Source organism: Coloeus monedula (genome assembly GCF_965178545.1).
Source record: "Coloeus monedula genome assembly, chromosome: 12".
NCBI lineage: Eukaryota > Metazoa > Chordata > Aves > Passeriformes > Corvidae > Coloeus > Coloeus monedula.
This window is the reverse complement of record NC_138792.1, coordinates 4,701,181-4,722,076: the sequence shown is the minus strand read 5'-3', so window position 1 is coordinate 4,722,076 and position 20,896 is coordinate 4,701,181. Positions and strand designations below refer to the sequence as shown.

Genomic DNA, 20,896 nt, shown 5'->3' with positions numbered 1-20,896 from the left:
AGTGTTAACACTGTGACATTCAGCATGGGATCTGCCTGGAGGATCCATGTCATGCCTCCTGTGAGGAGGATGGAAGCCAAGAGTGCATGTCATGACTGAGAGCTGTAATGGACCTGTCTGGGGCTTCATTTCCTTTCCTCATTCTTGCAGGGTCTCTTCACCTTCCACCAAACTGTCTGGTCCTCATGAGTGCTGGGCATACTTCCCCCCACGCTGAGTGGAGGTTGTGCTTCCTGCACGCTGCTTGGGCAGCAGCAAAACCCAAGGGGCAGAGCAAGTTCATCTCCTGGTTGGAGGCAGGGTTTGCAGACCCAGAAACCTGACCTATTTCTTCCCCTGGGAGAACTCTAGCCCTAGGCACAGCTCTGCTGCAGAGGGACTGAGGGCTGCAGCCCTCCCTGCCCCCTCACAACTGCCCGTAAGCCAAGCACTGGTGACATCTTGAGGATTTGTGGCTGAGCATCTTTTGAGTGAGCAATTCTGTGGCTGTCCTGATCTCCTCCTGGTTCTGGTATATTCCAGCCCCACCACCCCAGTGCCCCAGGGTCCTCTTAGTACAAGTCTGCCAACATTTTAGGGTCTACAGTGGGTGCCCTCACTCAATGTCGTGCCTGGGCTCGAGCATCTCTGCTAACACATCCCAGAGATCTCCCTCTGATACCTGGCAGGTGAGTGGTTGATCAGGTTGCTGAGCTCAGGCCTTTGGTCCTTGTGGTACCCAAGGAAGTGCCCAGGATCCAGCCACAGCAGATGCCCTGATGTTCCCCAGTATCATGTTGGCTGACAATCACCACCAGCCTGTGCTAATTGTCTGGCATCACTTATTCCTTATTTCAATCCAGAGCTTGAGCTGGGAGCTGCCGTTGTTCCCATCACATTGGGTTTTTCTCCCAGACGAAAATTGACGCAGGAGTTTTGCAATGCCAGGCAGTCTTCCTGCTTTTGCCTGCCTATTGTTTGAGCTGTGATAGAATTAAGTCATCATCAAAAAATTTAGGACTTCTGTTGAGCTGTGCAGGGTCTGTGGCATGGAAGGAGCGCATGGGGTTGTAGGCATACTTGCCATACTGTGGAGGGGCTTGCTCCCCCTCTCCTGGCTCATGGCATCTGATGCCATCATGCAGTTCAGTGTTTCTGTGTGTGATTTCACAGTGGATGCTCTTGTCTCTGTCCATGCTGTGTCTCATGTCACACTGCCTGCACCTCTTCTGGTTTATCAGTCTCCACAGTGCTGATGGCTGAGTCACACCAGACTGCACTCGGGTGACTCCAGCCCCACCAATGTGCCACAAAGCCTGGGCACAGAAAAGCCTGTCACCAGCTTTGCTGCTCCTCACCCTGATGATGTCTCCCTGTCCCTTATGTGTCCCTCCAGGGAGCCCCGGAAAATCATCCTGCACAAAGGCTCCACCGGCCTGGGCTTCAACATTGTTGGAGGGGAAGATGGCGAGGGGATCTTTGTGTCCTTCATCCTGGCTGGAGGCCCTGCTGACCTCAGTGGGGAGCTACGAAGGGGAGACCGTATCCTTTCGGTGAGTTGGTGGGGCACCTACCGCCCCTTCGTGGCCTCCCACAGCCCCGGGTGGGCTCCCACAGGACACCTGTCCCCTGCCACCCGAAGCGCAGTTCTATGGGATGCATCCCAGGTGCCGGTGTGTTGACACGGCCCCGGGGGTGCCTGCGGTGGGGCAGCCCTGATGCCTGGGCCAGCCGGGGGCGGGTACCGGGGATGCCGGTACTGGAAGTGCCGCTACCAGGCATGGTGCTGGGGGCACAGTGGCAGAGCGATGAGGCTCTGAGAGTGTGGGTACCGTCGGTACCAGTACAGAGGCGGGGCAGCGGGGCCGAGGCGTAGGGCGGACCCCCTCGATTCCTGCCCGCGTGGGTCCGGTCCAGCGGAGCCGCTCTGTCCCGGCAGGTGAACGGCGTGAACCTTCGCAACGCCACCCACGAGCAGGCGGCTGCGGCGCTGAAGCGAGCGGGGCAGACGGTGACCATCATCGCGCAGTACCGGCCCGAAGGTACCGCCACGGGCGACCGCGATCGGGATCGGGATCGGGATCGGGATCGGGATCGGGATCGGCACCGGCAGCGGCAGCGGCACCGGCGGCGGGCGGGGCATGCAGATGAGGGGGTTGATATGTAGATTGGGTGGGCGGGGATATGCAGATAAGGCGGGCGGGGCGGCGGCCGGCGCGCGGCTCGAGAGGCCGGGGCGGGGGGCTGCGGGCGCGGCGCCGGCGGGCGGGGGGCGTGGCCCGGGGGCGGGGCGGTCGCTGATTGGCCGGCGCGGCGGAGGGGCGGGGCCGCGGCGTCCCGCCGGCCGTGCCTGCGCGGCTTTGTGTGCGGGCCGGGCGGGTGCGGGGCCGGGGCCGCCCCGCCTGCAGGTGAGCGCCCGCCGCCGCACGGGCAGCCCGGCCGGGCCCCGGCCGGCATCGGGGTCGCGGGGGGGAGCTCGGCGGCACGGGGTCGTCTTCGAGGGAGGGGGAAGAGCTCTGCTTGGCGGAGGGCGTCGCCGCGAGGCCCGGTTCCGTGGGGTCCCACGGGCCTTGCTGGAGGGACCCCGTGGTCGGAGGGGCTCAGGCGTCCTGGAGGGTGACCATGGTGCGGGCGGGGCTGGAACTGGGTCGTCGCTGGTGAGTTGGGGCTCGTCCCCACCTCTGAGCATCCCACCTGCGGCGCCACCCGTAGCCTTTCGTTATCGCTGAGTTCCGATTCCCTCGGCAGCGGCGGGGGCTGGTGGTCCCGGGATGGGCAGCCCGGGGTAGCGGGAAGGGAGCCGGCAGCTGCCTGCACAAAGCTTCCCTGGGCGGCAGCGCTGGAGCGTGGCCCGTGGGCTGGGAGGGTGCCCCGCCAGGCAGCGAGGGGCCGGGGCTGACCCCGGGGCTGCGGCCGTGTCCAGAGCGGCATCGTGCACGTGCTGGGATGCAGCCGTTCCCGGCCGCTGGAAAAGGTGTCTCTCCTGGGCCCCACTGGCTTTCTCCACCAGCAGTTCTGGTCCTCTCCAAGGAGGCCAGTGTCCCGCCCTAGTCAAGCCCTTCGTCTAGTGCCTCCTCTCTGGCATCTCTGGGCAGCGTCCTGCTGGTCCCTGTCTCCACTGTTCCTCCTCCATCCCATGGCAGAGGCCGTTGGAGCGCGGAGTCACTGGTGCTGCTCCGGCTGTGCTGTGGGTGTGGGGTTTGTTTGTTTTGGCTTTTTTTTTTCTCTTTCTTTCCAGGAAGCACTTAATGTTCTTGTATTTCTGGCTCCCTTTGCCACTTGAGATTTGGCAAAGACACCAACCAAGAGTGGTTCTTAAATGTCAAACTGGACAAGATGTTTTGAAACCCCCTTAGACCGAGGCGGAAATGTCAATGTGTTGTAGCTAGTGACTTTCCATGTCTGTGATGGCTCCTGGCACATGTGGGCAGCAGCACCCAGCACAGGGGCTGCAGCCATCCTGGGAAGCAGCGCTGTGGCTGTGGAGTACAGACTGTTGTATCTTGGAAGTTGCCTTCAGGGTTCAAGAGGCTTGAAGGGCTGGGAGTCATGGAGAAAGAGCTCCCTGGTGTGAGCCCTGCGTGTGGATGAGTCTGGGCCCCCTCGATGGCCCATGTGCTCTCAAACGTTTGCCTTTTCTATGTTCGTCATGGCTGTGGAAAGAGCAGGAGAGCTGGATTGTAGGATGGCCAAAGGAGGAGATGCTGGTGAAAAGGAGATCTGAGAAGTTCTTCCCCGCTAGCAGAGGCAGAGGATGGCACCTCTCTCTCGTACCTGAGCGTGGGCAGGGCTTGCCTTGGGGTGCTGGATGAGTGCAATGTGCTCTGTGTCTGACCTTGCTGGGGCTCCAAGGGGTCAGAGAGGCTGCTTGTGCAGGTCTTGCAGGATGAGGGACCCTCCCTGTGGTGTCCTGCCAGGCACTAGGAGGGAAAAGAAACAAAGACCAAACCAAGAAAGACTAGAAACTAGAGGAGCTGCCATCCTCCCTTTCATCTGAGTACCAGCACCTTTGACCACTGCTACATTCTGTCGAGGAGGGGGAGTGATGATTCCTAAGTTTTTGTGAGGTCCATTGCCTCTGAGCACTTCTCCCCCTGACCTTTGCTTGCTGCTATCACCAGCGCTTGGATTTGGCAATTCCCCTTTCTCACACCCCATGCAACAAAGCCTTGATATTCCTCACCTGAAAATACAAAAATTCTCATTATGGCATTTCTCTGAGCCAGTCTGTTCAAAGGGGACTTCCAGGGGTGTGCAGTGAGTTCTAAAAGCTTCTGAGCTTTCCCTATGGCTGTGCTTCCTTCTGCTTTCCTGGGCCTGCAGAGGGAAGGTGTCTGGGGTCAGGGTGCTAAAATGCCGGGCTGAAGCTGTGCATAGTTTTTGCAAGTGGCTGGGCTGAAACCTGTGCCTGAGCATTTCTGTGCTCTGCTGATGGCCCAGCCTGGGCCTGGGCAGAAGCGTTTGGATACAGGGCTTTATGTGTACTCAGGAGTTGCTTTCCAATGTAGCTCCCCTCTCTGCCAACGCCTTCCCCTTTGTGCTGTCTCCTGGTGCCCAGATGCAGACCCGCTGCTTTGTTGGCTCTGCTGGGCGTGTTTGCAGGTGTGTCACACTCATGTATGCTGGTTCTGGGATCCTTGGGGCAGGCAAGAGATCCCTGCCTGTTGATCGTGGTCTACAGCATGTGCACACTCAAGGACTCCACTCCCAGCATGGAGCTCACCCCAGGGGCCAGAATCAGGCGCAGCTCTAGGAACACCCACACCCTGGAAAGGGAGAAGCGGTGGGAGGGTACAGAGGTGTTTTTGTCAAGCTGCTGAGTGAGGAGAGCAAACATCCTGGCACACGGCACAGCGCCGTGATGGCCCTCACAGCAAGAGGTGCCGGCTCACCTGTTACATACTTTTCAGTCTTGATAAGCATGTCCTGAACGTGTTGAACACTGTGAGAGTCAGCCCTGGCTCACCCCCCTGCTGCACCCTGGGCAAGCTTCCTGGGAGGGTTTCAGCTGCACAGGAGATCTCCTTACAGAGAGTCAAGGTGCAGAGTCGAGGTGGCCCGAAGTTAGGGAGCAAAGGCAGGAACACTGCTTGCTGGGGGTGATCTGCTGGTAATTGTCTGAGACTGTTCTAGTGTGCAGTTAAGAGCACCTGGGAGTACCCCTTGCTCAGTCCTGGGGTAACCTTGCCTCCTGTGCTCTGGGAGGGAGGCAGCGGGTTTGCTTTGGGGCTGGCTGCTTCTCCACTCTGTGCCCTCCCACAGCTGGAGCAAGTGTGGGTTGGTGGCTCCTTGGAAAGCCCTTCCTAGGGCGGGATTGCGTTTGCTCTTTGGGAGTTAAAGCCAGAGCAGCCCTTGTGTCATTCAGTTTGCTGCAGCCAGCCTGGTTTGTGCTTCTTGTCATGTCAATGGGCTTTTTCTACCCCTCCAAGCAGCGTGACCACTCCAGCAAAACCATGAAAGTCCCTTTGCATGGAGGGCCCCAGCTGAAATGGGGACATTTGAGGACTTTGGGCTGCATGCAGCGGGATGCATATGCCATTTCTGGCAGGGCAGTGACACCCACAAGTTGCCCTCCCAACACCCCCACCCTGCTGCTAGGGGTGGAGAAACCTCCTTTTGCCCTTTGTTTCCTGTCCAATCCCAGGCAGTGTGGGGTGTGCAGGGAATCTGTGCCCCCAGCAGGGTTTGCAGTGACCTGGCTGGGGACGAGGGTTGTAGTGGTGCTTTCTGGGGGAAACAGCCCTTCTGTACCAAAGAGCGTTTATGAAGAAGCTGTACCCACTTCTGACAGATGCTCCTCTGGGATACAAGAGTTTATGGCAGAATGAGCTCTTCCAGGGCAGCATGAGCTGTGTGGGGCAAGAGATGTGGACTGGGATGAAGCTCGCATCCCTCTGCTGAGAGCTCCGTAAAACCCTGGTACTGCTTTGGTGTCAGAATTCAGTTTTCTTGTAAAATAGGCGTTATCCGTGCCTCGCTGCATCTGTGTTTTCCTCTGCCAGCAGGAAGGCAGGTGAGGCAGTGGGTGCCCCTTGGCATGGGGCAGCCAGGAGTTCTCATGATCTCCACACTAAGCAGCTGACCCTGCCCAGTGTTGCAGCAACTCTGGATGTTGTGTGGCAGGAGAAGGGGCTTCACATGGAGTTTCTGTGTGCCACTCAGCAGTTTTTGTGTGTATTGCCTTTCTTTTTCCCAGTCCTTAAGTAAAAATGTATCTTTGGCAACTGGGTGTAGCAGGGGGATACCCAGGCAGTAGGGCTGGAGAGTGAAAGGCTGGAGAGTCAGGAAATGCTGAGCTGCAGCTGCCTCATCCCATAACCCCAACTCTGTATTTGTCTGCACTGAGAGTCCATGGGAGAGGGGCTGGCTCCCAAACTAAGCCCACAGAGCGTTTCTGAGCAGTGTTGCTGCTCCCCCCATGTGATGTGGCTCCACAGCTGTGGCTCTGCTCTGCAGCGAGCGCTTGCTTCCACAGCTGAGCTGCTGTGCTCCCCTCCCCTGAATTAAAACCCAAGCCACGTCTAAACCACTGGGTTGTGGATAGGGTTTTCTAGGCAAGTCTTACAGCACAGATGAGGCTGGTCCTCTCTCACCTGTGACTGCAGGATGTGCCCAAGGGACAAAATCGAGGGTGTGAGGTGCGATCTGGCAGTGTGGGCTGTGGCAGTGCCAGCAGCTTTCCTGGAGCCGCAGCTGCACTTTCCTCATTCGGCCCTGGGTAGGGAGGCCTGGAGCCTCCACCCTCTGCATGTCAGCCCGACCTTTACACCCGGCTGAAGGTCGGGCTGGCGCAGCAGCAGGCGCCGGAGTGGCTGCTGCTCCTGCCCAGCTACCTGGCAGGAAGGTGCTGGTGTCTTCTGGAGGGTTCCCCAGCTCTTCTTGCGTGTCTCTGTCGCTGGGATGTAGAAGCAAAAGGTGAATTCCTCCTCCCTGCTCCTCTGCCAAGGGCAGGTCTTTGTGTTTTGCCTCCCTTTCCCCATTCCTGCTGAGGAGGAGGTCTTTGCTGCCAGCAAAGCGGTAGCTGGGGACTCCCCCAATGGCTGTGGTCGTGTCTTGCTGCTCCAGCTCGTGGGCAGTGGTCTCCTGGAGGGGCTCTCACTCTCTCTGCATGTTTTGAGCTGCTCTGTAGATCAGCAGCTTGCCGAGTCCTTCCCAGCCATTCCCTCATGAAGCTGCAGCTCAGCAGCAGTGGAGGTCACAGCAGCTCTTGCCTGAGCTGCTGTGTGGGAAGTTGTGGTGGGGTTGGGAGCAGCTGGAACGCTGCCTTCTCCAGATGCCCTGCCTGCACTCCTGCAGAGTTCTGTAACCTCTTTAGCTTTGCCCTCCCTCGTGTGCAGGGACAGACAGGCTGTGGGCAAGATGCCTCCTGGACAGGCCTGGCTGGGGATCAGCCCGGGGGCAGCTGTGCCTGCACTGACCAGCCCTGTCCCCACAGAGTACAGCCGCTTCGAGTCCAAGATCCACGACCTGCGGGAGCAGATGATGAACAGCAGCATGAGCTCCGGCTCCGGCTCGCTGCGGACAAGCGAGAAGAGATCACTCTATGTCCGGTAAGGCTCCGCAGCCCCACTTGTTCCTGGGCTCCCGGCAGGTGGGGGCATGGGCACATCCCCACAGCGTGGGGTGCAGGGGGGATGGTTACGGTTCAGCCTGGGCTGTGCAGTGCCTCTGAGGTCAGTGTGTCAGGGGCCAGGGAGGGAGTGAGTGCCGTGGATGCATCACAAAGCCTGGAGGGTGCAGCGGGGAGAGCAGTGCTTTTGCACTGGCTTGCCAAGGCTGGGTGCTCTGCACTTGGATGCCTCTCCTGAGGACTGCTCCAGTTTGGAAAGCAGTGGTCTCTACAGAGCCAGGATGGCTGCTGGCCAGGCCAATGCACTGAGGACTACTAGAAGTGGTGGGCATCCAGCCCTGCTTCTGCCCCAGGCAGCTTGTGGGAGCTTTCAGGGCGCTCTCCTCAAACCAGCTAACAGGCTTCTCCTTGTCTCCTCCTGCCATTCCTGTGGCAGGATCTGGCTGGATGGGAGATGAGCTCTTAGGAGGATTATTGCTCTGAGCCCTCAGTGCACTTTTGGTCTGGAGCCAGGTGCAGGACAGGCAGGCAGGGGTTAAACAGCCATGAAGCTCAAACTGCTGCAAGTCCTGTGTGGACAAGACAGCCCCTGCCTGCCTCCTGCCACCTCCTGCCTGCCACAGCATCAGTGGGATGAGAGCTAATGAGTAATTTTAACTTGGTAGTTAAAATAATCCTGTAAATCCTCGCCCTGCACAGCCTGTTGCAGGTGAGGCTGGCAGGAGCAAGGGATGCTTCTCCTTCTTCCTTGTGAGAAGGATGGCAAGGGCCGAGGCTACATGAGTCAGCCTGCAAGTCCCACTGCATCGCTGCTCCATGCAGAGGGACTTCAGGTGTGGTGGATATGTTGCAAGCCCAGCATGGCAGGAGGGGAGAGCTGCAGCTCTGGGTTCCTGCAGTTCACACCTTCCCACAAGTCTCTGCAGGCAGCTTGCTTGATTTAGCATCTCTGGGCTTCCTGGGGGTGTGCGACAAGCTGGGCGCAGTGTTGAATAAACATCATCTTGTTAGTCCTGCCCTCGCTCCCCTGCTGTCCTGTGGACACCCTCATGTGTGGAGGAAGATTTAGGCTGGGCCCAGCTTGAGTTGAGCCTGTTCTCTGCCTGGAAAGGTGCTCATGTATTGAAGTATTCCTGTGAATCAGAGAGCTCCCTGTTGCCTCCATACTACTCTTAGCATTTCTTAATTCTTGGTGCATCCCCCCACGGGGCTTTGGAGGCCTCCACAGCACTGTGTCCCCTCACACATACCCAGGTGGAGCTGGTCTGTGCCTTGCTGAGACGGTTTTCCCCAGCATGGCCCTTCACAACACTCTGCTTGACACACACCCTGAAAACGTGCTTGCAAGAACTGCCGGGTGCCCAGGCTGCCCCAGCCCTTCTGGGCGGGGTAGTTTCAAGCACAGTTTACCCGAAACCAGCTGAGCTGCTGCTCTGTGGACAGGACATCAATTACAGGACTTGCTACCCAACTGCTTGAGTCAGCCCTGTGTGGCTGCGTTGCGTCCCGTGTGCTGTTGAAGGGCTGGGGCCGGGCACTCATGTGCCTCCTGGAGCCAATTTGGGGGTGCTGGAGCCGATTTGGGGGTGCTGGAGTTTGCAGCTGTGCAGCACAGGCAGAGGCAAGGCGGGTTCATGTCCTGCCTGTCGCCTGCCTGCGCTGCCGCAGGGCAAAGTCTGCCAGCACTGGGGCCGTGCCGGGTGGGGATGGAGGTCAGGCAGGCACTGTGCCTGGACACCAGGAGGAAGCCATGGGAGGCCTTGGCAGTGCTTCCCTGCCCTCCAGCCAAACCATCTGCTCTCCTGGCTGTTAGTCTGGGGGCAGAGCGGAGCTGCCGTCTGGCCCCTGTGCACCTGGAGGAGCTCCCAGCCACGGTGGGTGCCATGTGCCGGCACAGCCAGGGGCTGGTGTCCTGGAGCATCGTGCCTTGGGGTAGCAAATGCCTCATGAGCTGGCTTTGCAGGTGTCCTGCCCGTGCACAGACCTTGCTGTGCCTGTCCCGGGATGCCGGTGGCTGCTGCGGGAGGAGCCGCGGGCCCAGCGCTGCTCTGCAGGGCAGGGTGCACGGAGTGGGCAGGGCTCCTCACAGCCTGCCTGGCTTTGGGAACCGGCCTGACCAGTTCCCCAGGGCCTTGGCCAGCGGCACTGACCTCACAGCGGCCTGTCAGCCGAATGCAGCCTTATCTTTTGGCCAGGAGCTGCCTGCAAGGCTTGATTACCTCCAGCCAAATCACCCATTGGTGCTCTGCTGCCGGCTCCAGCCACTCTGCCCTGCAGAGGGAATGAGCACAGGAGCTGCCCCAGCCCTGAGCAAACTGGGGAAAGAGAATGGATCTGGTGGCTGAATGTATCTGGATGCATAGGGCAGCCTGGGTCTTGTCCCAAAGAGCCCTCCCTGTGGGGCAGCCCTTCTTCCCATTCGAGACCCAGTCCCAAGTGCCCTGAAAGGTTTCACAGCCCAGCACTCCTCTGGCAGAAATGCCCTCCAAGCTCTGCTGCTCCACAGGGACCTGCCATATGGTCCCTCAGCCCTTCCACTTACAGTGTGCTTTTAGACCCTCTTCAGAGTCCCCACAGTGGAAGGGGGTAATGAGCAGAACAGGGGATGTCTCTCCTGCTTGAAGAAGGTTTATTAGGGCCAGGATTAAACCAGCAGCAATCCAGTTTGCAGTGCCTGGGCTCATGCTGGGCTGTGGGCCAGTGTCCCAGGAGCAAATACAGAGGTTGTGCTGCCAGTACTTTTAGTGGCTCTTCCCTTTCTTTGTCTTTTTGCAAGTTGCTGCGTCAAAGCAGACACGGTTTGTGATCTGACATTAGTAGAACGAGTTGCAGGTGAAGCCACTGAGAGCAGCTTATGGTATAGGCTGCAGTGCTGTGTGTGATGTATGTGTGCAGGAAGAGTATTAGCACTCCTCTAGTAAAAAAAACCAAAATCTTTTCTGTATCTGGTTAGTTTAAATTTGAAGATAATTTTAAACCAAATAAACTGTTCTCAGGGGAGGTGTTTAGGAGTATGAAAAGGATCAGTCGTGGAAGCAGATCTATATACTCTGAGATGCATTCCTAATTCACAGGCTCTGTGCTCAAAGCCTGGTGGTCTCTGCCTGTGCAACCACCCACCAGCAGTGGGGTCTGATGTTCCCCATCCCATTCCTTGACCCCACAGCCACAGAGGGATGGTGGGAAGCAGCCCTCCTGCAGGCTGCTGCTCTGGGCCTGGCTTGCTCACTAACCACAGACTCTTTCAGTGCATCTATGGCTCGTGTGCATCCTACAGCTAGGGTCAGCAGTGAGTTCTCTCAGCCCAGCACTATTGTTCCTGCCTTACACTCTTCAGGGCTTGTGCTGAGCCTGCCAGTCGAGGGATGTGCTGGGGCTGGCAGTACTGCTCACCTTGGCAGGGTTTGGGTTTAAATCCTGTAAGGTATGAAGGTGACAGTGCCCCAGGAGGTTGTCAGTGCTGCTGCCCTCGCTGCCTGGCCATGCTCAGAGAAGGCATCGCTCTCTCTGCTCCTCCACAGAGCCCTCTTTGACTATGACCGGACCCGGGACAGTTGCTTGCCCAGCCAGGGACTCAGCTTCTCCTACGGGGATATCCTGCACGTCATCAATGCCTCCGATGACGAGTGGTGGCAAGCCAGGCTTGTCACACCCCACGGCGAGAGCGAGCAGATCGGGGTCATCCCCAGCAAGAAGAGGTGAGTGGCCATCAGCAGGAGCTGTCACATGCAGTGACCCCAGGATTTCCCCAAACTCCATGAGCCCTGCAGCCCTCAGGGCTCTGCTCAGGCCGAGATCTCCTTGTGGTCCCAGTCCACCTGGCAGTGTGCAGGGCACCTTGGTTTTAAGCTGGGGCTGTGTGCAGGTCTCCCTAGGGAGGTGTTCTCCAAAGCTGGGTGAGACTCCAGGTGAGGAGGGGAGTGGTCAGCCCCCTCTGTGGTCCCTGTGGGGATGGAGAGTTGGTGTTAGCCAGTCTGGGTCTCCATATGAGAGCAGAGTCACAGCAGTGCGTGTGGGCTGCTCCTCGTGTCCTCTGTCAATTTGCCCAGCTCTGCAGCTCACAGCCTCACTGTGAGGTGAATAATCATAGGGAGCAGAGGAGCTGGTTGCTGCTGCCTTCAGGTCTGCAAAGCCAGCCTCAAGTCTGTCCTCTATCCCTGTTGGGAAGGCTGGCTTGGCTCCTCTCCTGCTCCTGCAGACACTGGCCCGGGCCAGACCCTGTGCAGGCAGCTCCACACCTGTCCCTCCCTGGGAAGGAGCTGCCTTTTGCCAATGGGGCCACCACCTGAGGGTGCCTGGAGCTGCCTGAGGAGCCACATGGGCAGCGTGGAGGGCACACGCATGGGACTAGCAACTCTTTCTCTCCTGGTCAGGGTGGAAAAGAAGGAGAGAGCACGGTTGAAAACAGTGAAGTTCCACGCCAGGACTGGCATGATTGAGTCCAACAGGGTAAGTGCTGATCTGGGGCTCAGTGGGGCACCTGGAGCTGGTAACTAGTGAGGTCAGGATGAGTCCCAGCACCAAAAGCTTCTCAATCCCAATGCAAAGAGCTATGTGACTGGACCTGCCCCAGGCCCACATCTGCTTGGCACAAAACCTCCGTGAATATGCAGTGATTGAGCAGAGGAGCCCAGGATGGTGTGAAAGTACTGGGGAAGGACCCATGTTTGGAGTGATAGGGTGGCAGAGCCCATGGCTAGGAGGTGCCTTCAGGCAGCTGCTGAAGGTAGCCACCCTCACACCTCAGGAGCAGTGCCTAACATGCCAACGAGCAAGGAAGAACAGCCTGGCTACCCCTGCAGAGCTGCTGACTGCCCCATCAGCTTCCCAGCATCCCTACCACATGTTTTTCTCCATGCTTAATTTTTTTCCTGCATTACAGTTCTCATGTAATCTCCATGATTTCATTTGAGGGTGACTGCCCTGACACAGCTCCTCATTGTCTCTTCATTTTAATTTTCCCCACATGCGTTAAACACCATTGTTTTTTCTGTCCTCCCTTCCATCTCCATGTTCTTCAGTCGATCAAAACGAAACGTAAAAAGAGTTTTCGCCTCTCTCGAAAGTTTCCATTTTACAAGAGCAAAGAGAACCTGGCCCAGGAGAGCAGCGGACAGGAACGTAAGTAGCAGCTGGCCAGAGAAGGCAAGCCTGCAACCCTCAGGTCGCCTGCCCTGAGGGGAGAGATCCAGCATATTTCCATAGCCAGGGGTCCTGGCACCTGCCTGTATTCAGGTCTGTGCTCCACAGTCGTGCCAGCAGCTAGGGAGAAACTGGAGCTTGAAACGAAAGCAACAGCTGCAGGCTGGCACTCTCTTCCTTTCTCTCATGTTCAATGTCTTCATCTTTTCATCCAACTTTACACCCACCCAACTCCCTGCTCTGCCTCCCCCTGCTCTCCCCCCTGTGCTGCAGGCTCTGCTCCCTCCCTCTGCCTGCTTCCCTCCAAGCGAGGGGCTGGCTGCCTTCTGCAGAGCTTCTCCTGTCCCTCTCAGGGCTCAGGGCCTGGGCAGGTCCCAGCTCCATCTTCCCTAGAAGTGACTTAGAGCTCTATGTTCCCACTAGAGAGCCCTTCCCAGTAGATTAAGCCCTGTGGACACGGGGGAGCCATGACCCTGCTGCCCACCCATGACTGAGGCACATCTTTGGTAGTTGGCTGCAGATGTTTGGGCTCCACAGCTCTTGCCACCCTGGGAGGTGGCAGAGGCAGGGCACTTGTCTTACTGCCCCAAATCCTGATGTGGGTAGCATTGGAGCTGCTCACCAAACCCAACCCCTGCTCCGAGTGGTGAACTGCATCCACTCCTCTGGCAAGCATCCAGGCTGGAAGTGCTCAAACCTCTGGAAAAGGGCAGTGGACAAGGCAGAGCTGTGTCTGTGCCCCAGTGCCAGCGCAGCAAACACATCTCCTCCCTCTGGGGCTGTCTTGGGTGTCATACAGAGGCAGGAGGTTGCTGCTGGGCTGCTCCAAGGGCTGCCTGCATTTCTCTGCTGCCCATGCCAGGCTGGTGCCAGCTTCCAGTGATTTTAGCAGACAGCACAAGCCTCTGGCCCATGCTGAAGGTTGTCTGTATGTCTGCCTGTCTCTAGTAGTGCTTGGGCACAGCTGGGCTCCAGTCTGATCCATGCTGAAGCTGGGGGCCCGCTTTTGGCTGGCCCTGCAGTGAGGTTGACACAGCATGGGATGGGGCAGGCCACTCTCTTTACCTGCCTGTGCCACAGACACACAGCCAGCTCCCTCCCTGTGCTCTGCCACTGTCCATCCCAGCTTGCAGTGGGGGGTCTCTGCCTGACATTTCCACAGCCTGTGCAAGCATTGTGGTGTGGGGCAGCTGACACACACAGGTGGGGAAAAATGTGTCCTCCTGCCACGTGTTACAGGACTGCGGGCTGTGCTTGGCCCCAGAGAGGCCAGGCTGTGCTGGGGAAGCACAGAGCCACTGTGCCATGCCAGTACACTCCACAAGGAGAAACGCTTCAGCCCCTGTGCCAGCAGCTCAGGGCTGCAACTGCTTGGTGCCAGCTGATGCTGCTGTGGCTGCCCTGCCCTCCCCAGACCCAGGGTGGCCCTTGGGGGCTCTGGCAGAGAGGGCGAGCTTGGGGGAGGAAAGGTCCAGCTGCAAAAGGCAACACGCTGGCAGCGGGCTGATGGTGTCAGCTCTGAAAACATTTAACCTCACTTGCAGTTGCAGCTCTGGGCCATTCTGCACTCCTGTCACTAATGCTGGTCTGGCTCTGTCTCCCCCATCCCTCTGACTCCCCTTTCCTTCGCTGTCTTCTCTCCCCCTCTCCCCCTTCTTGCTGTCTGTGAAATCAGGACTTCCCTGGGTTAAGTGACGATTATTATGGAGCAAAGAACCTGAGTAAGTTGAATTCCAATGCACATTGTTCCCTTTCTGTGGCTGGTGGTGCCTGGGGAAGAGCTGGGCTCTGGCCGGGGCAGCTGAGCTTCCCTGGGTGCGGGGCAGGAGGAGCCCCGGGTGCTGCTCTGCTGCCGGGGACCGGCGGAGGCGGCGGGGCTTGAGGTGCCTCTGCTGCATGTGGGACGGGATGGGGGAGCTTGTGTGGGGATGTTGGCCATGCCTGAAGTGCCTGCTGCACCCAGGGTGAGCTGTACCTCTTCATCCTCTTCTTCCTGCTCCTATCTGGGTTGGTTGTTGCTTTAGCACTTGGAGCCGCTGCCAGTGTGGGTGGGAAGTGGCCATGGTGGCCCTGCTCTGAATGGGGTGGGGGACAACATTTTGAGGCGTTCCCACCTTTCTCTGGGTTACCACGTACCCAGAACTGCAGAATAATGACAGGAGCCCCGTGGTCTTCTCAGCTGGGGCATGAGCTCTCTGCCAGGCTCCGCACCCCCTGACCAGTGCAGAGCCTGACTGGGGCAGGCAGCGGCCAGCGAGCCTCTGCGGGGTGGTCGCAGCACTAGGATCAGCCTGAGCAAGCAAAGCCCCAAACTCTGTCCCATCCTGTCACTGTCTTGTCTCTGTGCATCCCAGCCCCATCCCCAGAGGCAGGCTCCCCCATCCCTGTGCCGGCACAGCCGTGCCCTCCCCTGCCCGCTGTGTGCATGCTGCACCTGCTCCCCTGCCAGCATTCTCCTCCCTGTGCACTCCACCTTCCCTCGGCCTGGGAAGCCCAGTGCCTTCACGTCTGCCAGGCAGGCCCTCCTGGCATCCTTGTCTTCTCCTGGAAGCATCCCCCTGCATGCCCCCGGGTTCCCAGCAAAGGGTGAAAGATGTCGCCCTTGCCCATGTGGCACAGACTCGTCCCAGTGGGTGCTGGGCTGCAGGTTTTTCGGGAGGCCAGTGCTGTCCTGCCCTTGGTCAGTAGTGCTGGGTGGCAGCCGGGGTGCCCCCGTGCCTCCTGCCCATGCTCCTTCTGAAGGGGATCTCTCTGGTTGCTTTGCAGAGGGCGTGACATCAAACACCAGTGACAGCGAGAGCAGTTCCAGTAAGTGTGTGTCCTCCTGCTCTCCCACCCTGTGTGCGTGTCCCCGTGTGAGCGTGCATGTTCTGGCACTTCCATCTTGTCTTGTCCCAGTGGTGGTTCTGTTCGGAGGCTGGTCCTTCCTGCTGGTGACACTGAGATGCTGCGGCCAGCTCCCTCCTCGGAGCCAGGGAGAGCAGGGGCTGGGGAGCAGGAAGGAACCTGCCTGCTTCACTGCTCTCTCCTGGCTGCAGGGCTCTGCTCCAGGGCAGGGTGGTGGGTTCCCAGTCCATGATGATCCCCCATCCTCAGTGCCTGCTACAGGAAGCAATGGCCAGAGGCCAGGCCTGTAGCATAGATGGCTCCTGGAGCCCAAGCCTGTACAAGAGCATGGGATCCAGCTGCAATAGATGCTCCCTTTGTCCCCAGAAAGTTCTCTAAATACCTGCAGGGAGGACACTACATCCCAATGGGCTGGGAGCCTGCAGCAGTGGGGGAGGGAAAGAGGAGGTTTGACCCAGAGCTGGGACACGAATAATTAAAGTGGCTCAAGGGTTCATAACTGCATGCCCGTCATGCTTCACATCCATGGGTGGAGTGATGGGGACAGCCTCGAGTGTCCCCAGAGCTGTGGGAGGCTGAAGGGGCAGGAGCCAGCTCCTCACAGCTGCAGAGGGGCTGGAGAGCTGCTGCAAGTGCTCACCTACATCCCCCTGGCTCTGTTGCAGAAGGACAAGAGGACACCATCCTGTCGTACGAGCCAGTGACGCGGCAAGAAAGTAAGTCCTGAGCTGAACTGCCCCGTGCCCGCTGCAGTGCGGCCACCTGTGTCCCCAGCACAGCCAGGGTGTCCGGTGCACCCTCCCCTCCTGCCACACCAGCACGGCACGGGGTGGATGCAGGTGGAGTCTCGTGTGTTGCGTGCAGCAGGGGAGCCAGGTGTGCACGGCTTTCCCTGGCCTCGACTGCCCCGTTTCAATCAACAGAAAAGATTTGTGTCATGGTCTGCAAGACCAAGGGAGAGATGCAGAGCTAAAACTGAGCTGGGCTTTAGTCCTCAGCTGAGGACAAGATTATCCCTTCCTGCCTCAGACCAGGTCCCTGCTGCAGAGCAACCCTCCCCCAGCCCTCAGCCTGTAACCCTGCTTGATGCTCAGTCCCTGCAGACCCTTTCGCAGGCTGAATAGTCCCAGCCTCGGTGGTCTGTCCTTGCCAGAAGCTGGATCTGACTCTTAGGCTCCCGTCACTCCCCCAGCTCCGTGGCATCCTCGCCCAGCTGTCCTGGTTGCCTGGCTCCTGCCCCAAGCAAGGGAGCAGCTTTGCTGATCCGCGACCCTGGAGACCTGCAGAACCTCCCCCGGGGCCACGCAGATGGTTTGGGTCAGATGGGAAGGACATGTTGACCGTGACCAGGAGGAGATAAACTCGCACGGAGGAGGCACCTTTGGGTGCCCATGTGAGCAAGAGCACCCACTGCCAGCAGGGAGAGGGCAGGTCAATGCCAAAAGTGGCAGTAGGGTCAGCTGCCCACAGCACATGTGGGGCCTCAGGTTGTGGCTCTTGTTCACAGTTCACTATGCGAGGCCAGTGATCATCCTGGGGCCGACAAAGGACCGAATTAACGACGACCTCATCTCTGAGTTCCCACACAAGTTTGGTTCCTGCGTGCCCCGTAAGTCCCGGCCGGCACTCGGTGCCCTTGCTGGAGGGAGGGGAGAGTGGTGGTTCTGCTCCTTGCAGGGTCCCGCCCGCGGCGTGGGGAGGGGGCCGGGAGCACAGGTGGGTTTCCTCCCTCCCGGTTTCTCGTGCATCACTCTGGGTTCACTCTTGATGCCCGCTCTCCTCCAGACACCACCAGGCCTCGGCGCGAGAACGAGGTGGACGGACAGGACTACCACTTTGTCGTATCCCGGGAGCAGATGGAGAAGGACATCCAGGACAACAAGTTCATAGAGGCTGGGCAGTTCAATGACAATCTCTATGGGACCAGCATTCAGTCAGTGCGAGCGGTGGCAGAGAGGGTGAGTGTCAGGTGGCATTCCTGGGACCGGGATGCATCCAGCCCGAACCCACATGCATTCAGCAGTTCCCCTCCTTTCCCTGTGTTGTTAATGAAGGGCTGTAACCACATTAAGCAAGTATGGCACAAGCCTCTCCTCCCTCCAGAGTCCTGCCAAGCCATGTGCCTGCTTTTCTCAGCTGTGTTACTCTACCTCAGCGTGGTACCTCTGTCATCCAAACTCCACCCGAAACCCTGGCACTGGTGGCCCAGCTTTGTGCTTGGGAGCTCACAGGACAAAGATACCAGGGTGCCCTCAAAGCAGCAGCATTCCTCTGGAGGACTCCTGGAGCTACCCAGGGCTTGTAAATAGTTTCACATGTCCAGACAAAGGTTCAGTCCCTTTGCATTGCTGCTGTCCTGCCCTGAGCAGGCAGGAATGCGAGGCCTCTGGGAGCTGGCTTGTGTCTCAGGACTGGGGTTTCATTTCTGTGGCTCCTCCCTTTTTAGGAACATCTGTATGAGCAAGCTGCTTCCCACACAGAGTAGACTGTGTGGGTAGGTCTGATCCTGATTGTCTCCTTTCCAGGGGAAGCACTGCATCCTGGATGTGTCTGGCAATGCTATCAAGAGGTTGCGACAAGCACAACTTTATCCCATTGCCATTTTCATCAAACCAAAATCCATTGAAGCCCTCATGTAAGTGCAGCACCGTGTTCTGTGCCTCTCCAGCTGCTTGTCCTGCTGCTCCTGGCCCTGGGTAGTGCAGGCTGGAAAGGATGTGAGAGCTGAGCTTGCAACTCTGCTCAGCAGCAGCAGCAGAGAATATTATCTGTGAGGAGATTCAACAGCTTGAGACTGACCCTGAGATCAGAAGAAATTCTGCTGGCACCAAGGGGCCTCAGAAAACCCCTTTTCAAGTCAGAAGGGGCCAAACTGTTTATTTCTATGTTTTATAAAGATGAGAAAACTTAGGCAAGCAGGGAGACTTCTGCAGTGGTCTCACAAATTTAGGGAATTGCCTGAATTTGAATTCACTTCCATGCTATGGTGAAGGGAGGTGGGGTAGGTGGCAATGGGAGGAACTGGTGGAAGTTGAGATGGAAGTGCCAAGGCAGCCCAGAGCCTGTGGGGAAGGGCCCTGCCTTTGAGAGCTGGGTCCTGCACAGCTTCCATTCCTGTGAGCAGAGGATTCCCAGGCACCCCGGCTCTGTGGGCTATTTTTGCTTCTGTTCATTGCTAAGAAAAAGAGCTAAAAAGTTTCTCCCTTTTGTGTGTGTGGCAGGGAGATGAACCGGAGACAGACGTATGAACAGGCCAACAAGGTCTTTGACAAAGCCATGAAACTTGAGCAAGAGTTTGGAGAATATTTTACAGGTGAGTGTCCTGAGCAGGCTTGTATCTGATTTACTTCGTTTTTCCATCTGGCAGCTGTGACCTCTCTACCAGCACTGTCCTACTGCAGGGTCATGGGAAAACATCCAGCTTCATCAAAGCAAAAAACAAATGGCACTTTGCCAGGAGGGCTCTGCAAGGGGACTGCTCCAAGATCAGTGGATAGGAGTAAACCAGTCGTAGAGGAGGAGACAAGTTGTCAGGCAGGATTTTCTGAGTTTGTGCAAGCTTACTGCCAATTTCAACAATAATAAAAAGTCTAAAAATCCCCGGCCAGGGGAAGCACAGGGTTTCAGGGTGCCACAAGTCTACAGGAAGTAAACTCCCTGCATGGGAGAAAAGGGGAGCATTTTCAAAAAGAGAAATTTCTAAAGAGGAAAGATAAAAAATTAGTGACCTAAATGGTGGAGACAGTCCTGAGTTAATTACAAAACATCTACCAAAAAAGACTGGAAGTTTGGCTTGCTTCCTAAGTAGTCTTTGCTGAAGAGCCAGTCAGGGGTTGCTGACACTTTGTGCCTGCTGAGATGAGCTGCTCATGACACAGGCATCCTTGTGCATTAAGGAACTAATGTTTGTAACATGATTAATTCTGGAAAACCACAGGCAGGTGAAGAGGCAGAGAAACTGGTCTTCCATCTTTTCTCCAGTGTTTCTTCTTAAGCTGAGGAGTGATAATGTTGCCAAACTCTGTATTACCCACCTAACAGCTACTGGGAAAAACCCCAAGCAGGATGTTTTCTAAAAATTTATTTCAGCTGGGCAAATATTTGGGTACAAACAGGGTGAGCTTTCCCCAGACCTCCAGCTGGGCAGCAGTTCCAGAGCTGCTGCCTGTTCTTCCAGGAAGACCTGCCTCAGTTTTGCAGGCCCTCAACATGCCACTGTGCACTTGGAGAGTGAGTTTGATGTTGACCTGGGAAAGGAATGCTGTTGGCTGAAATGTGTTGAAAGAACTGGGTAGTGGGCAGAGAGATGGTCACTGTCACAGGTTCTGTGCCAGCAGTTTAGGATGAGGGAACAGAGATGCTGGAGGATGGTCTTGGCTGGATTACAGAGGCAGGCTGGATTACCAGAAGTCTTTGGCCCTTCCTGTGATGTAAGAAGCACAGTGAAATGCCTCGTGCTGTGTCTGTGCTAAGCAGCAGGACTGGGCAGGAGTTGCTGCTGGGAGAGCGGCCGCACGCTGGCCTTTCCCAGCCTGACAGCACTGCGTTCCCACCCCACAGCACAGGAAGCAGCAAACATGAGGAGCCCTCAGCAGATGGCCAGAAGGAAAACCAGAGGGAAGGGACAAAGCTGGCACTCCAGGGCAGGTGCTTGGTGTGCTCCACTGAGCTGCCCCAGCCCTGCCTTCCCTCGCTCCAGTTCAGCGCCGCCGTGGTGGTGCCAGGCCCGGCCACAGCCCCAGCGCGGTGCCTGACACAGTTTGCAAAGCTGATTAGCAGCCTGGTGTGGAGAGCCCAGCCGGCCCTGCACACAGCCAGCAGCTCTGCCAGCGGGGATCAGCGCTGGCTAATCCCTGCCGAGGTGCTGCTTTAACCCTCTGTGTCGCTGGGCCCGCTGCAGCGCCCCTGGCACCGCCTGGGTCAGGCCCTGCTGGCTGCGGCCTCCAGCCCTTTGGGGCAGCAGGAGCTCATGGCAGTGCTGCCTGGTGCTCAGGGTCTTGCTTGTTCTCTCTTCTTCCAGCCATTGTACAAGGAGACTCTCTTGAAGAAATTTACAGCAAAATCAAACAGATCATTGAGGATCAGTCCGGGCACTACATCTGGGTCCCGTCCCCAGAGAAACTCTGAAGATGTCTCCCACCTGCTTCCCTGTGAGCAGAAGATCTCCGAAGTCCCACCCATCCAAGCCCTCTGCCCCAAGGGGGAGGGATATGAAAACTATTCCTGCTCCCTTTTTTAGATCGTCGCAAAATTGAGTTTTCTAGTCCTGTTTCTTTTGTTGGGATGAACTCATATCATTCATCACGTGACTGTTCCCACCATTCCTGCATGGACCTTCCCACTGCTCCATTAGAGACA

General features: G+C 57.6%; 1 protein-coding gene across 5 annotated transcripts in view; it reads left to right on the top strand.

Annotated features, from left to right (window-relative positions):
* Window positions 1-20,665, top strand: part of DLG3 (discs large MAGUK scaffold protein 3) — a gene marked incomplete at both ends in the record, with an annotated part of 49,763 nt that extends 29,098 nt beyond the window's left edge. The window contains 13 exons of one of the 5 annotated variants that reach the window (XM_082289174.1): window positions 1,376-1,532; window positions 1,919-2,021; window positions 7,415-7,529; window positions 11,071-11,247; window positions 11,923-11,998; window positions 12,571-12,670; window positions 15,458-15,499; window positions 16,204-16,254; window positions 17,046-17,147; window positions 17,324-17,496; window positions 18,064-18,173; window positions 18,760-18,851; window positions 20,559-20,665. In XM_082289174.1, the coding sequence (XP_082145300.1) occupies window positions 1,376-1,532; window positions 1,919-2,021; window positions 7,415-7,529; window positions 11,071-11,247; window positions 11,923-11,998; window positions 12,571-12,670; window positions 15,458-15,499; window positions 16,204-16,254; window positions 17,046-17,147; window positions 17,324-17,496; window positions 18,064-18,173; window positions 18,760-18,851; window positions 20,559-20,665 (1,405 nt within the window). Of the gene's footprint in view, window positions 1-1,375; window positions 1,533-1,918; window positions 2,022-7,414; window positions 7,530-11,070; window positions 11,248-11,922; window positions 11,999-12,570; window positions 12,671-14,366; window positions 14,413-15,457; window positions 15,500-16,203; window positions 16,255-17,045; window positions 17,148-17,323; window positions 17,497-18,063; window positions 18,174-18,759; window positions 18,852-20,558 lie in introns of those variants that run through there. The other 4 variants (XM_082289175.1, XM_082289176.1, XM_082289177.1 and 1 more) reach the window with 4 other exon arrangements.
* Between the last annotated feature and the right edge of the window lie 231 nt (window positions 20,666-20,896).